We start from the raw sequence: 16,988 nt of genomic DNA, 5'->3' as shown, positions 1-16,988 counted from the left end.
CTTTCTTCCAAAGACACCCATCTCCATTTTCAAACATCAAAGTTGCCTTTGAGAGAGCAATTCGCACTGAGGCCGAGCCTTTCATGTGATTTGTGGAGCGGGGCGTGGCCAATGGGGCGCCGACTGAAAGCGATGCAAGCACCTGGCAGGTGCATGAGCGGTGGGACACACACACCTACAAGGGGCAACAACAACCGCAGAGCCTTTTGTTGACTTTAGGGAAGGACTCCAATATCATAGGAAAAAGAAGCAAATGTCATTGTGTGTCTTATTTGCATACTTTGTACAGTATGTGTGCCAAATGCAAATAGCCACACACACACACACACACACACACACACACACACACACACGCTCACACAAACACACGTTCGGTCATGTTTTGTTGCCTGTATTTATTTGACTGGGTGTGTACAGCTACCTACAACTCCAGGAATATAAAGCGGACTGTGTGTGTGTGTGTGTGCGTGCGTGCGTGTGTGCATGTGTGACGATGTATTCATATATTATTTTAAGTTTCACTGCATGCTACGGCTCAGACATCTTCTCCGTTGTCCTTTTCTAAAAGTAATTTGGACGTTCAGAGGGAGAAAAAAAAATATTCACAAGCCGGTCTGAGCGGTTGGAACTCTCTGAAATTAGTTAGAAAATTGAGCTGTTTAGTTAAAAATAAAAGGTGACATCACATTCTGAGACTTTCCACAGACGTGCATTTCACACTGACTTTTATGTTGCTTTCTGCCTCGAAAAGGGTGCACACAGTCCCACCATATACTTGCACAAGCTGCAGACATCAAATGAGTGTGAAACCTGCTTTCCCAAAGACAATACTTCTCCCTTTATTGAAAAATAAAAAAAGGCAGGTGTTCATTAAGTAACCAAAAAGTTTCATTAGATTTTTGTGACTGTATTTTTCATTGATTTACAATAGCCCTGTAAAATAATGAAGTGTGTTTCTATTATTTTCTTTCTCTTCTCTATATACTGAGAATTGTGTAAAATTGTCTCTTTGATCAGATCTCAAATTTGACCTTATCAAGTATCTGGTACGTGTCCACCTTCCGTGTTTTTGATGTTGTTTTAGAATGTGATGTCATTGGCTCAAAATACAGATGCAATGACTTCATAAAGCTTCTGATTCATCTCACAGTGAAGAGTACTGCAGATACAGAAATACAAATAACCCACTGCACCCCTCCCTGCACCCTCCGAGCCGTGAGTGTATAGGGAGCGGGTGATCTCATGCATAAGTGAGGCTATGAGAAGAGCACCCAAAATATAGTTGGAGGGTTTTTTGGGTTCGAGGGACCATGCAAGGGTGTGTGGTCTCAGGGAACTGATAGCAACAAGAACCACCTTTTTTTATTCTGTTGGTTTTTGCCAAGACTGCTTCTAAGAAGTAGAAGAGAGGGGGCTTTCGGTTGCGACAGTTGTGCTTCCAGTTTGGCCTCAGCAGAAGTTTGATAATCATACGACAGATAGATCGAGTGGGGTGACGCATGCCGGATGCGCAATGAGGAAATCAGCAAAGAGGGAGACAAAAATACTTAGCTGAACATGTGAAGTTATTCTGCCTTCAGGGACATAACCTGTGTGAATTCACAGCCCAGCCGGACGAGAATCACTATAGATTTTTCTTACACTATAGGATGACGTGCTGAAACGTCATGATAATTAAAACTGTACACCCCCCCCCCTGCCCCCTTTAGTGCCATGCAAGGACACACCTGCGCTGGCAGGTGAGCATGGCACAGCCAACCCAAGGCGGGTTTTCTCTGCACTGCATTGACGTGCACATGAAGCAGGAAAAACCTGGACGAGACAGTGTACAAGCATCCCTCCATGACGATCACGCGTGTAGTGAAAAAAAACAACGATAACAACATGCAGTTGTTTTTATGTGATGGCAAATGTGCCTCTCAGCTTTCCTCTCCTGTAAAAGTTGATCGGACGACATCAGTTATACGGTAGCCTGTGCTTACAAAAGACTCAGGTTATTTTTATGGCCTAGTAATGTCTGAATGGGCATGCACACACATGTTCTTTGTCATGGCATGACATGACTGATATTCTTTCAAAGTACTTCTTGTTTAAATAAAAGACACCTTTTGTCTTGTCTTATATTTTTCTTTTATAGTACATTTAAAAATCAGGATCAAAAGTACATTTGTTTGAAATATAAGTGCTTTTTTTAGTTGACACTGTCATGAAGGTGTTCATTTTACAATAGGTTTATTTTTGTGGTCATATTTTGCAGTAGCATCAAAGTTCAAAGAATCATCCTGAGAGGTCTTTCTAACATTTAAATGTCAGGTCTACGAATAAAGAAACCAAAACATCTTGGAAACACATCTGAATATAAACGGTGTGCATTTGCCCTAACTACTGCCACAAGAATATAATTTAACAAAAGGCTACCTCGAGCTCTGAGTCTCTTGAGCAAAATGGAGCACTAATACTATTTTTGTAAAAAGCTAATTTGAATACAACTCTGTTATGGATGCCATTAAACTGGCCAAGTGCAGAAGCCTGCACTTAAAAATGTTCCAACATCTTAAAGTAAATTACATTGACTGAACCCCGCCGTCAGCTTTGGCAGGGACCTAAATGGGTCCCGTCCTATATTAAACCGGGTCACCCTTTAGAAATGGGTCAGTGTAAAACGAAGTGTGGCCACTGTGACGCCTCGGCTGGAGCTGTAACATTTTGACAGACAGGCAGGAGGCGTCCTTTTTTATGCATGGAGTTATTTCAAAGTGAGCGGCTTGCAGATGCACATGTGAATGCTTGCACACACAATCAGATTGAAACTATACACACACACTGTTTATTATTATCGAGTCCCTCCCTATTTGCACTCACTGTTCTCTTGCCGCTGCAAATAGCGTGCAACCTTGCAGGAGCCTGGGGGAGGGGGGTGCCGTTGGGTGCTGAAGACCCTCTCTGAGTGCCCCCCGGCCCCTCTACCAGGCGTACACCCACTCGTGGCACTTGATACCACTCTCTCCGTGCTCTGTTTTGACTGAAGTCAATTCCCCCCCCCCCACCCCCGTCCCAAATATCCCAGCGCACAGACATGAGTACAAGCCTCAGCAATCTCCCCGTTTGGACCGCTCCGAAACCCTGCACGCTAGAACCATTAAAACCTGGGTCCTTCTGTTGGAATGGTCATGAAATCCTACCCATCCCCACGTATGTATCCCACCTCGAGCTCATGAAAAATGGCACGCGTTGGCTGCAGCCGTCAGGCCCTGACTCATGCAAGGGCTTCTCGGCTTCATTCCTCACATTAGCAGTTTTCAACCACATGAGAATGTAAGCTTCACAAGGCTGAACCTCCCCGCCCGAGATGACGGTCGCTGGGAGTCAACCCGCATGTTAAATGAAGATCTAATTACAGCGCCTGGTTGGTCAAGTACGACTCTCGGTCTGACTCAAAGGTAAAGACGGTGTGGTGAGGCCGAGGGGGTTATCTAAAACCGACGTTTCCACCAAGCGGTAGAACTCAGTGCAGCATGCCACCGGACTGTTTCTGCCATAAAACCTAAATTATGGGGTGCGCTTGCGGGATGACGATAGCTGTGTCAGCTTTGAAAAATAAGCTTGTGAAGCAATGCAGCCCACTGAGGAATCCAGCAAAGATGAGGACTCGAAGAACAAACAAAAAAAAGAGGACGTTGAGTATTTCCTGCTACTTTTACAAATTGTGAAAGTTTATACAAAAACTAGTGGTAATTTGCATAAGGTGAGATGGTGCGTGGCAAACAACAAATGATTTTTTTTTTAAATCTGTACCAAAATGAAAAGAGGTAATTATTTGTAATTTTTTTAGAGTTACAATAAAACAACTGCCCTATACCCCAGAATACAGTACGATTCTGCCGTAATCCTTCCATTTGACATCATTTACATCATATAGATCCTGGTATTTTAGACCGTGGGTATGCTGGCGGCCAACTTAGCTACCTTCTACACCCTGAACTGATCGCCAATCAGTCGCAAGGTACATACACAAATAACAACTTCAGGTTCATGTTCACACAAAAGGACAATTTAGAGTCATCAGTTAACCTACCATGCTTGTTTTTGGAATTTGGGAGGAAAGCAGAGTACCTGGAGAAAACCCTTATAGACACAACACGTAAGACCCCACAACCCCACATTTTTTGTCTATTAACTTTTGACCTTGGTAAAGAACGGCAACCTAGCAAATGTTAGATATTAGTTTCAGCCTTTGCCTTTTTAGTACCACAAGAAGACAAACTTTTGTCTGTTTTTCCCATTCAGGCTGCCACTCAAAAGTGCCTATTCTCTGGTGACCACTTAACAGACTGCACAGTGTCAGGTGACTACACCGCATCAGATGGCACCCCAAAGGGAGCCAGCCAAATTGTTTTTAAAAGTGTGTCATTTTGCAAATGTTGACAAAGTGTGTTGGAACGTGTGTTTGCTTGTACTCACTGCGTGGTTCACGCGGCCCATCCACAGTGACCTTGATGGCGCGGTGGTATGTGGCCACTTGAGGCGGTCCGGTGAAAACTGTGATGGTCAGCGTGAAGCTTTTTCCTGCAAAAACAGCATGAGAGCATTTAAATGCATCCCGATATCAATACTTTCATGTCGTTCATTAAAAGCCTTTGTTTTTAAAGAGGTCCTTGTTTCGTCAGCTTCTAAACGTCGGTGCTTTCGTGGCGCTGAGGCCTTCATTATTGGAAAACCATGAAGGATAAAAATGCAGTTGGGACCACCTCAGTGGAGGGCCTGACAGCAGTTATGTGATTTGGATTATTGAGAGAATGCGCTCCAGATTTCCTGAAAATGCTCACAGTGATCGTTTATTGTTCAACAAGGCGGGTTCTTACTCCCATCTGCATCCAAGTCAGTGGAGAGAAAAGTGGGGGGTCTCGTCCTATCCAGACGTGGGAGAGACATTGCGTGTTAAAAAGAGACTGTGTGGGAGGAAGGGGGGGCGCGGGGGGGGGGGGGGCAACCATGATGTTAATTTACTGCCAAAATCATATGTGTGGGCTACCTTATAATTCAAGGACAATAGGCTGCTCCCATTGTTCAGGAACTTCAGAATAAAATACGCAATAAAACGTCCACTACTGCCAGAAATACTTCTAAAGCCATTTAGAAAATATAATAACGTAGCTGGAAGAAGTCGCAAAGAGAGGCATAGCAGGGACGTGGATTATTATTTTTTACCATTGGTCAAATAGCAGTAAATTCTTTTTTTTTTTTTTTTAAAGTTGCACTGCTATTTATAAACGCATATATGTTATCATCACCATTATGTTTTTTTTAAATAATCTGCCTAAAGAATAATACAGCGCAGGTTAATGCATTGCCACTGACATAAAATAAGTCTGCAGAAGATTTAAATAAAAGATGATTTGCGCTGACCCCACGGATTACAGACTGTGACGCACCACACCTCAAATGCTCGTACGTGCTACATCCTCTATCAAATAATGAAGCGTTTACAATCCTGGCGATTTTTAATCTCAACAAAAAAAAAAGCAATCGTTAAAGACAATGAATAGCTAATTACGAAATGGATATTTTTATTTTTGCTTGTATCTGATATTTTTTCTTCGGCCGGTTCCTCGGTGAAATTCCTTGGAATTGTAAAAAAGTGGTGTTCACTTTTCACCTCGTCCGCTTCTCCCGACGAAGCGCAGGTCGTTGAAGCGGGCCACTTGGTTCTTCATCACTGCGGAGGCGTTCCGCAGCTCGGCCGAGTAGTTCTCGTCGTTCCCGGCCATGACGGTGACCAGAGTGCCGTCAGGAACGTCACCGAGGGCCACCACCTGCACGGGAGAAGAACCCCCCCCCCAAAAAAAAAAAAAAATAGAAAGAAAGAAAGAAAGAAAGAAAGAAAGAAAAAAGAAAGAAAGAAAGAGATAGGCCGACCGACCGTTACCGTGGAGCCCCAAATCATGCAGGCGTAAAACAGCATCCATAATTTCATATCGCCTCTTCTCTATTAACGCTCATGTTTTGAAATGGGAGATTAAGAGAGAGAGTCATTTTAACATCAATATATCTGTATCAATAAATGCAGATTTATTACGATAGATGCAAACATGACGGCAATTTTGTTTCTATGAGAGGCTGTCTTAAATTGTCATCACCTCAATTGTATTCTGCAGTAGTTGTTTTGTTTTTTAAAAATGTGTTACATCCGGATCAGTTTAATAATACAGTGTGTGTTTTAAAAGATGCGACTCTCTCGTGTACCAATGTGTTCATATGGCGCTGGATGCAAAAATAATTTGAAATTTCTTGCCTTAAAAGCCACGGGGAGAGTCTTGTTGCACCTCCAGTGTGACGGCAGGACCGAGCACAGGAAGTTGGGGCTGTCGGTCCGGACTAGCTCGCCGGCGTGGTCCGCCAGGACGTCCACCACGTTCCTGGTGTCGGGTCTCGCCCTGAGCGGCCCCGGGGTGGCCATGGCCCCGTTGCTGTCTACGAGTTTACTACAGGTGAAGGACGTGGAGGGCGGCGTGAACCGTCTGGTGGTGGGCGGCTCTACGGGAATATGCATCACAACAACAGCTCGGGTCAGTGTCAAGCTGACGGGGGTCGGTGCAAAAGTTCGCCTCGGGGTCTGCAGTCGTCGTCTTCCTCGAGGATGCGGGATCGCTTTGATTTTTTTTTTTTTTTAAAGAAAAGGTGTGGGGGGGGGATGATTGGCAGCTAGATCATCAGCTGTCGAATCACTAACAATACCTTGTGACACACTTAAAATTGTGGTCGTCGGCGACAAAGAAATCCAGCCGTGGTGGTAGTAAAAAATGTAAAAAAAAAAAAAAAAAAAGTCCAGCTGACTTCAAGTTCTGAAATAAAGCAAAATTTCGAAAACAACAGGTGATAGAAGTGGCTTGAGCTCTCACAAGACTCCAATAAAAGCAGCCTAAGCCGCTCAGAAATTGTCGGGAAGTGTCCTTCTCCCGCGCGTAAAATGTGCGTAAAACTTTATCCGGGTCCTCGTCAATTTAAAAAAAAAATGAAAAAATGAGAGCGAGCGAGAGAGAGATAGAGGGAGGGAGAGAGAGAGAGAGAGAGAGAGAGAGAGAGGAGAGAGAGAGAGAGAGAGAGAGAGCGAGAGAGGGAGTAGCAGCAGCAGCCTGCAGAAATGTTTCACCCCAAGTTATCCACTGCAGAGCAGATATGAAGGACGCACGAAGACGCCGCCAGGCTGAACCGACGAGGACTGCCGCGTATTAGTTGAGCCGAATCATTTTAGTCTTTAGTGGTCGCGAGTGTGCAGATGCTCTCCGCCAATCGGGCGTCAGGGTTGGGCTTCCGGACGACCAATCACAAGTGGTCGCCGCTGCCGCCGCCGCCGCAGCCGCCGCTCCTTCGAGCGCGTCTATTGAGCTGCGAGACACTCGCAAACCGCAGCCTACACCAAATAGCGCTCTTCAAATGATAATAAATAATAACAACAAAAATGATAACAAAATCATTAGGTTTAAAATTCAATCACGATAAATACTGACTCAAGTTGACCACCCACAAAACGACTGCATTTCATCCCATTTAACATTTCAGTCAGACAAAAACTGGTTTATTACATTATGTAAGAGAATAGTTATTTTTATTATGACATATCAAAGCAAAACATCTGCTCCAATCTATTTAAATAAGAGATAGTCATATATTTCTCTTTCATCTCAATTTAGGTAAGGTTTTGAGCTTCCGATCTTCTCTTTTAATGGGATTATATGTTTGTTTTCTTTTTGATAGATTGAAAAAAGCAGACAATTAATAACAATTACTCGGCTGCAGCTGAGACAGTGAAGTAAATTTGGCAAATGCGTTGTAAGCGTCACAAGAATGAAATTAATGTGCCCACACAAATCTGCGTGTGCTTCAGCTTGCACACACTAGTTGGCGCATTTGCCTGTAATTTCGAATGGCGTCCGTGGGAGAGGACACCAATCTCTTCTCTAAAATTCATCAAATGAACGAAATTAATAACCCCTAATCCAAAGCAATTCAACTATAACATTTGTCGATACAGAAAATCCATCAAATAAATAGATGATATACTTTTATACAATCTATCTATATATAAAACCCCTCCGTAATTTTCAATTTGAACTATCTCTAATTGTCTACATTTATTCGTTCATTAATTATTTACAGATAATTATGATCACCTTTAAATTGTTAATCATTTAATTAAATAATGTGTTTGTGGAAAACTGCGTTTTTTCCAGTACACGCCTCACAATATTGTAATAAATTAGCCGTTTTATGAGAGACATTTCTTTTGTTATTTATTTGAATTGTTGAATTGTGAATTTAAAACATTATAAAGTCATTTACGATTCAAATTAATTTCCGACGATCAGGACTGAAAGAAAAACAAGCATGCTTCCGACGAAGCAAGCATGCTCGTACAAGACTTCTTTTATTGGATCCAAATTAAACTGCTTTATTTATTTTACCATGTTGAACCTCGTGATTTCAGCGAGGTTCATTCGAGGTTCATTTCGCTGAATGCTGTTGTCGTCTTCAATTTATGATGGCAGCCCTCCGTTATTTATCACACGAACGAATGAGAGCCATCGGCTTGAACTATATAGGAAAAGAAAATAGAAATTTTAAAATGAAGGCTCACCACATGCCAGTGATGTTGTCAATGTATTTTAATCCAGCGGCAATTGTCCAACTTTAAAACACTAATTCTCTCAACCCCAGTGCAACCACAAAAACAAACGGAAAATAATGACTTTAATTTGAACATTTAAATCATTTTAATTTAAGGTTTTGATACATGCAAAATAAATTCCATACAGTACATGCAAACAAAATCTTCTTATATTTTAAAATCTCTCTCTGTATCTTTTCAAAAATCATCCAGAGGGAGAGCAGCAGGAGCTACAAACAATACAGCACAATCCCTGAAATGTTCGCGTTTTTTACGTTTTTTTTTTCTTTCGTAGTCAAATTTTTTCGCAGTACTTCCAAAATATCTTTTAAAATGAAAAGTGGTCCATACACAATAATACTTCATAAGGATCTTTAGGAGGTAAAACGGCAACATGTGATCACCATAATGCAAGACACCTCTCCCATTTAGGAAATTATTATTATTGTCATTACTGCTGCCATTGTTATTATTTTTTACTAATTTTGATCCCCCATGACGAAATTCAATTCACCCACTGTCGTGTATTCGTGTTGCACACACACACGTTGATCCATGAAACAGATGACAACCTCCCAGAGTAGGAGCTCTCCAACAGTCGTTGCTATTTTTTGGTTACAAACCGGGACTCTCTATATCCAAAGCCCAAGTCTTTACTGAGGATCCACTGGAGCCCCCAATATGATATGAGCACACAACCTGTATTTCTAGTAAGGCTCAATGGAGACAATGATAATCCTTGCCATCTTTCAGTCATCGAGCCGGTTCCTGATTAAATTGTGACCACACACTCCAGTTATATGCCGCGGCCTGGCCTTAATGTGCCCTGTCACATTTCGACCTCGACATTTCAACACGCACTTTCTACAGTTTCAGCCGCATAGGACGGCGCTCGCCGCGGCTCTGAACGACTTTTAATGATTTAGGTGGGTCAGGCTTGAAATCAAGACAGAACCGCTGGAGGACATGCAAAACCTCAAACTCACCTCAGATTGGGCCGCGGATGTGTCAGGGTGCATGTGTGTGGATGTGTGAATCGTAATACATTCGTCCAGCTTTATCATATGCAGGTTAACGCAGAAAATTATATGTGAAAAGTGTTACACCAATTTTTGTCTTTGAATAATAATAATAATAATAAGAAGAAGAACCAATAACCTCTCCTACACTTGTGTATCAAGCACAGTAAAAAAAATCAATGTGGATGATGCAACACAAAGCACCTGTATCAACAAAGTTTACTGGTTTTCAGAGTATATTGTGAAAAAATGGTTGGCTAATTTATTCACTTAATCTAACTGAAATTTCAAACATTAGTTGAAAAGTAAGCACGCTTTATGATCATCACAGTTTGACCCTGTTTCTATTTCCAATTTGTCCTTTGGTTAAAATTAACTGTCAATGGCAACAAATCAGAGGCGAAACATCAACACACAAGTGGCCGTGGTCCACCGTGGAAGTTCAGCTGCACTACTGACTGTATTGGGCACGTGCATACATAGACCTCGAGTGCTGCTTAAGCACTGGCCCTTTTGAGCCAGATGAAAAAGGTGCCCTTTTGCTGCAGCTCATTTTTTCCTTCATTCTTCAATATTTGAAAATCAAATAAAAATGACCCTCTGTGTATCAAAGTATTTTGATATCTGAGAAACTTCCGAGTCTTCTGGACAATTACACATTTGGTATGAAACGATATATGACAATGATTTGGAGATTTTTTTTTGGTACCCTTTTTCTGACTAATAACTGAACAACGAGACCCCTCTGATGCTGATCTCTGTGAACCGTGGCTTCTGTTGTAAGGTATAACTGCAACAATGTTAGGAAAAGTACACTATGAAAGCTGAGATTGATTGTGAGCTTATTTAGAGGCATTTTAAATGGTCCTAGTTGTGTATCGACTCCCATTTAACATGGGTTTGAATGTCTCCCCAAGAGGGCATGTGAATTTGTGCTACTATGTTATGTCAGGGGCAGCATGGTGGTTCTTTGGAAAACGTTGGCCTCACAGTTCTGAGGTCACGCATTCAATCCCAGCCTCGCTTATGTGGAGTTCTCCCCGTCCCTGTATGGGTTAAATCCGGGCACTCCGGTTTCCTCCCACGTTCCAAAAACATGCAACAATATTTGGACACTCTAAATTGCCCCTTGCTGTGATTATAAGTGCGGCTGTTTGTCTCGATGTGCCCCGCGATTGGCTGCCAACCAGTTCAGGGTGTACCCCACATCCTGGCAGCTCGGATAGGCTCCAGCACTCCCCGCAACCCCTGTGAGGATAGGCGGGAAAGAAAATGGATGGATGGATGTTATGTCAGTTGTTTGCTTTTACCATACTAGTCTATAAAATGTTTTTTTTTCAATTGAGTTACAGTATGCAAGTTATAGTTTATCCAATGGGAAAAAAACGTTCCAAATGATTACCGTATTTTCCACACTATAAGGCGCACCTAAAAGCCTTTAATTTTCTCAAAAGCCAATGGTGCGCTTTATAATCTGGTGCTCCTTATATATGGATCAATACTGAGCCTTTAATGCAGCTCCATCTAACGGATGCATAATGTAACCCCAGCCTCTACTGTAGCGGCTATTCTATGCGTTTTATAATCCGGTACGCCTTCTAATGCGGTGCGCCTTAAATATGGAAAATATGTCATTCATTGGAGGTGCGCCTTATAGTGCGGAAATACGGTAATCTTGGTTTCATTTTTAAGTACCACAAAAACTTGCCATTTGCACAGGGGTGTGTAGACTTTTTATATGCACTGTAGCTTCCCTTCACCGTCTTTGTGAATAGTTATATTATTGACTGTGATGATTCCTTCTTGCAGTACTGTTTTTTTTTTCTTAATTGTAAAAATTTTAGCAGCGGGTGCTTTTTTTTTTTTTTGCCTGAGCGCCCTCGCGCCTAAAAATGTCTGCCCACATGCGGCACTCACACTGTGAGGCGTTTACTACCAAAAACATACTTAATATTATTTAGCTCACGTAATGAAAAGGTCTGAATGTGATGATTAATGTGACTAAAGCCTAAATAGAGCGTATCTAACGTTTTTTCATATGGGTTCTAATGTAAAGATGGATATTAGAATAATTTCGGGGGGTTATGTGCCACCCAGTGTGCCTCGGAGCCACTTAAAAGTCACTTTGAAGATGGGTGAAACCTCAGCTATGGGAATCCTCTCCCAGTTTCCTCCTATTTTTTTTTCCATCTTGATAAAATGAATCTATTAACCTGTGTCAACTTTGGGGCTATTTTCAGACCCGCCAGACTAAGACTTTGGAAGGGTAACTATTCATTTGGAAAGGGGGCCGTGGAGCCAATTAGGCCCAGTTTGAGGTTGGGTGATGACCTAAGACAAGGATTTCTATCTTTAGAGAAGCTGTGGCCGTCACACATTTCTGTACATTCACAAATTACAGGGCAGGCTTTGGGCCCTCAACCCACTGAATACATTCCTTCCCAAAAGTGTCTGCTCAAATTTCATCTGGAGGTTTGTGCCCAGTGGAAATCGGAGCACTGTGAACGGACAACGATGAAATGGTGTTTTATTCCTCTCGGATTAAATTAGGACTACTTGGGCGCTCGGGGTGTTTTTGTGTGTGTGAGTGATGAATTCTGCGGTGATTCTGGAATGCTGAGCTTGTTTACTCATTCGTCCTCGTTGTGAAGCAGTAAGCTACGGGTTTGAGTTTTTCTGCTCCATATAGTGGAGCTGAGTCTCTGTGATTAGAAGATGGAATTCGCCAAAAACCATTCGCACAGGTCCCCTCAAAGTCACATCATCCATTTTCCACGGGAGCGACTCAATTTATGTTGTCGGCATTTTGGATCACGGCTCTGGTTTGACTATCCAGTAAAATCCGTCACCATGTCATGTTTGTTGGTCATGTTGATATTCTTTGAGGAAAGACAAACACAGCAATTAGATTCTTTAACGTAATTTCAATTATAGGTTGACTCACAAACATGGCTGTGAATGGGGTGGTACCCTCAAAGACACAGCCGAGAAACATAAAACAGTATTTCCACCTTTTCAACCCTGGAAGGGGAACATATACAGTACTTACACTGGAGTCCAGTGGGCGGCGATGCACTATATTAATAATGATAATAATATAATTGGATTTATACTGCACGATTAAGGGACAGAAATGAATCTTGGCGTAAATCTATTTCTGTCAAGATGAGTATAATTCAGTAGTTGGGAGGCTGGGAGGAAGTATAAGCACAAGCTCATTCCTGCAACTTGTTTTGCAACATCGGTTCTGCCTTATGATTGGTCAAGACAGGGTTGTGTTTTGAAAATTGTGATAAATGCGTCAAATTCTGTAGAAAAATAGCGGTGATATGCTGCAGTCATGCAATCAAAGTCTGGCATGGAAGCAGGGCTAGCTATGCTTTTCTTTGTGAACTCGGTTGGATGAGGTGCACATTTTTTTGCATTCAGTTTTTCAAATTTTGTTTCGTTAGTTTTGACCCCAACATATGGATAAGTATTGTTGGGTTATGCTGTCACAATAAGCTTTTGATTGAAGACAATTCACGATTCGCTGCTGGGTGCTACGCTGAGCTAAGGAAGAAAAGAATAGAAGACTTGCAACACTCAAATGTCTCCGCTGGAAAAACACCCAGACCAAGAATGGCATGACTTGCATCTACAGACCTGTCCAGAAGTTGAAAATAAACAAAAAGAGAAAAGCTGAGGCCAATCATTTTTATTTTCCTGTCATTTCCCTCGATTTCCTCTTTGTCATGCTGCTCACCGGCCTCTTCACATTCTCCTGTGGGATGGCGCAGCGCTCACTCCTCAAGGGGGAGTTGGCTCATATCTGGCAACATGGCTGTGTTGGTCAATTCAGCATGAGTATTGTACTCAAAACTGATCTCACGAGGGTTAAGTTCAGGACTGTTGGCAGTCTACTCTGTGCTTTTTAATCCCAAATTGTGAACAATGACTGGCTTCATTTTTCCACTTATGGAACAATCATAATTTCTCCAGCCAAACGTGTTACTCTACTGACGCAGGAGTCTTCACAGCGTGGTCAGAATACATAAGCGAATATAACATACAACCCTAAATGAGCAGTGAAGAGCTGCCATGGCAGACTTCTAAGGAGCCCTTTGGGAGTTTGTTCCAGATTGTCCCGGTTGAGAGCCGTGTGGCATTTCATCCTGCAAACCTGACCTGAAAATCTGTAGAATACAGCCTACGCTTCGTGTATGTGCTGTAGGGGTTAAGAACCAGTCTTTATGAGTGTGGTCTTCTTTGGACGCATCTTAAGTCTGCTTTAAGTGGTTCTAAGTCTCAGTTTGGATATAATACTGCGGGTCAGTCAACTTGTATTTAGCAGAAGACCGTTTGGAAGTTGCCTTATTACACAGGCCAGGTCAGGATCAGACACACGTGGCATGCCGATTCTTGGAGGAGCCACCAAATGACCGCTTTAACAGGGCCCGTATTCACAGGTATCAGGCCTATGATTGTCACCACCCAGTGGTACCAGAAGGTCAACGCGAGAGTCAACAGCATCGGCAGAAGTTTTTCACTGACATTGTAATGACTTCTGTGCACTTCTGTGGACGTAGCTCCCACTCAGTGACGATGTGAATGTGAGTGTGAATGGTTGTCTGTCTCTCTGTTGACTGCTGACCTGTCCAGGACATAATCTGCCTTTCACCTGAAACCATCTGGCAGAGGCTCCAGCTTTCCCCCAACCTTGAACAGGATAAGTGGGGCAGAAAATGCAGAGCTCCAGGGAGAACATCCAAACACCTAGACAGATGAGTCCGGATTTGAACCTGGGTCCTCAGAACTGTGAGGCAGATATGGTAACCACTTGTTTACCCTGCCACCATTGACAGCCATTCTACAGACCAAATAAGTGTTCTACTTAAAGGTCAAGGGTCATGCCTATAAACATTCAAAAATAGATATTGTAATGAATAATACATATGACATGATTCACTTCAATGTCTATACGAAAAATAAATATGAGCGGCGAGCATGTCATCCATATGCAAAGTTGCGGAAGTCTCATTCGACATCCACGTGGTAGCCATATTGCCTGCAACGTCTGTCCAATACGTCACACTGGGACATTCGCCATTGAAAACACGCTGTGCCACCTACTATGGGACACAGAAACTTTTTTCAAAGAAGAGATCATCTCACAATCCAGTGAAGTGACCGGGGCAATATTACCCTATCGTTTCCAGCCATATTAAGATGATATTCGGATCATTTCTAACTAACAACAGACTCCCAGACAGTGTAGACGAGCCAGCCCAGGCAAACCCGTGTCTCGTCCGCGGCAGACAAACTGCTGCAGAAGCTGTGCTCAGCGCTGACGGGTACATCGACACATTTAGTAACCTTGACTTAGGTACGCGGATCTTTTGTTACATTCTGAGAGGATTACGTCGCCCCCCCCCTCCCACTATTGTTTTCTTTTTAGTAGCTATATACACACCTACCTGTCATTTGGAACCCACGAAGCTCTCGTCCTTTGCACCCATGCAATCCATTTGTCACGATGAACCGGCTCTTTTTGAAAAGTATGAATTCATCCCCCAGAGTGTTCGAACAATATGCAGCAGTACAACGGGCCGGCGTTTTGGCTAGCATAGAGGAACAAAGAGCTACCTTCCAGCAGATAAAACTAGTAGAAACATACGAGGCTGCCCAAGTGGGCGTCTGCTCCTAACGTCACTTCCTGCTACGTCTCGAAAACAAATCCCTCGAGGGGGAGTGACAAAAAGCCATATATGTCAAAATCATGTTGTGTGGTGAAAAAATGGATGAGTCCTTTCCGGCTGCTTTTTTCCCCATTAATAAGATACTAAAAATCATGCATTTCGTGACAGTGGACCTTTAACATAAAACTACACCTAAAGATATTACATGATATACTTATTTTGGATCTAATATGCAGTGTCAGTGCATTTATATTTTTCCTTTATTGCTGCTCTTATTTCTTGGTAAAACGTTGGTAAATCCATCATCATTTATTCCCTCTGATATTAACCCTGTGGTTACTACATATTTTGCGACCCCATCTGTACATATAGAAACTGTGTATATAATTACCATTTCTGTCGTTGGCAATTCCAGATGTGGCAGATAAATAAACTGGAAGCCTGAGGAATTGGGACGAGGCAAACACTGGAGGAGACATTGAACCCATCGGCTTCATGCATCTTTAATACACTCCTTACGTTCTATAAAAGGTGCAGAGTGGAGCCGAGGGCTTATTAAAGTCTCCTGAATCAATTGAGCAAAATAATGGCTGTTGGGGGACAACTCCACCTATGTTTATATTTCGGTCTGCAACATAAATTGATTTTTAAGGGCTTAATTTTGAATGTGCTAAACATGTTGCTGTGTCTCTAACATGTTATTGAGTGAATGCTTGACTTGCTGCAATTATGCTCTTAATAGGAGAATACTATTAACTGGTTCTGACAAACATTATTGCATGGTTGTAGCTATTTCTCTCTCACACACACACACACACACACACACACACACACACACACACCACACACACACACACACACACACACACTCACAAACTCACAAAACAAAGCAAAATAATTTTGTAGATTATAATCTTCCCTTTTATCTGGAAAAGACAAGGATTTGAAACATCAGCTGGTGTCCAAAGGGGATCTTGGATGCCTGTCCAACACAAATGATTTATTCCTTCAACTCAGCCTCAACTATCATGTAAAAAATGAAAAAAAACAAAAACCCAAATACAATCAAAGTAAATAAACTAAAACAATATGACGAGGACAAAATAATATTTTTTAATATGTAACACTAGGGGCGGCACAGTGACGCAGCTGTAGAGCGTCAGCCTCACAGTTCTGAGGACTGGGGTTCAAATCCTGGCCCCGCCTTTGTGGATTTTTCATGTTCTCCCCCGTGCCTGCCTGCGTGGGTTTTCTCCGGCCACTTCGGTTTTCTCCTGCAAACATGCATTAATTGGACACTCTAAATTGCCCTCAGGTGTGAATGATTGTGAGTGCGACTGTTGTCTGTCTCCATGTGCCCTGCGTTTGGCTGGCAACCAGTTCCGGTTGCACCCCGCCTCTTGGCCAGTGACAGCTGGGATAGGCTCTGGCACTTCTGCGACACTCGTGAGTGTAAGCGGCTCAGAGAATGGATGGATGGATGTACGTATCATCTAAAGTGTTAAATATGGCTTGCGCTCACCAAACATGCCGTTTCTTTGTTTCCCTGAGAAGTGATGGTTTTGGAAATGAGAGGATTCTACTTGACCCCAGCGATAACCATATACACAATTGTGTGAGCTGTGG

At 42.6% G+C, this 16,988-nt stretch overlaps 1 protein-coding gene across 2 annotated transcripts in view; it reads right to left on the bottom strand.

Annotated features, from left to right (window-relative positions):
• The window catches only part of runx3 (RUNX family transcription factor 3), a 32,320-nt gene extending 25,112 nt beyond the window's left edge, over nucleotides 1–7,208 (bottom strand). The window contains exons 1-4 of one of the 2 annotated variants that reach the window (XM_061844320.1): nucleotides 6,736–7,208; nucleotides 6,293–6,534; nucleotides 5,657–5,813; nucleotides 4,462–4,566 (exon numbers count right to left, since the gene is read on the bottom strand). In XM_061844320.1, the coding sequence (XP_061700304.1) occupies nucleotides 4,462–4,566; nucleotides 5,657–5,813; nucleotides 6,293–6,457 (427 nt within the window). In that variant the 5' untranslated portion in view covers nucleotides 6,458–6,534; nucleotides 6,736–7,208. Of the gene's footprint in view, nucleotides 1–4,461; nucleotides 4,567–5,656; nucleotides 5,814–6,292 lie in introns of both variants that reach the window. The other variant, XM_061844319.1, reaches the window with a different exon arrangement.
• Nucleotides 7,209–16,988: the final 9,780 nt, after the last annotated feature.

This window comes from Syngnathoides biaculeatus, chromosome 15, assembly GCF_019802595.1.
Source record: "Syngnathoides biaculeatus isolate LvHL_M chromosome 15, ASM1980259v1, whole genome shotgun sequence".
In the NCBI taxonomy this organism is placed as follows: domain Eukaryota; kingdom Metazoa; phylum Chordata; class Actinopteri; order Syngnathiformes; family Syngnathidae; genus Syngnathoides; species Syngnathoides biaculeatus.
The sequence above is the reverse complement of the archived record's forward strand: the minus strand, read 5'-3'. Positions and strand labels throughout refer to the sequence as shown.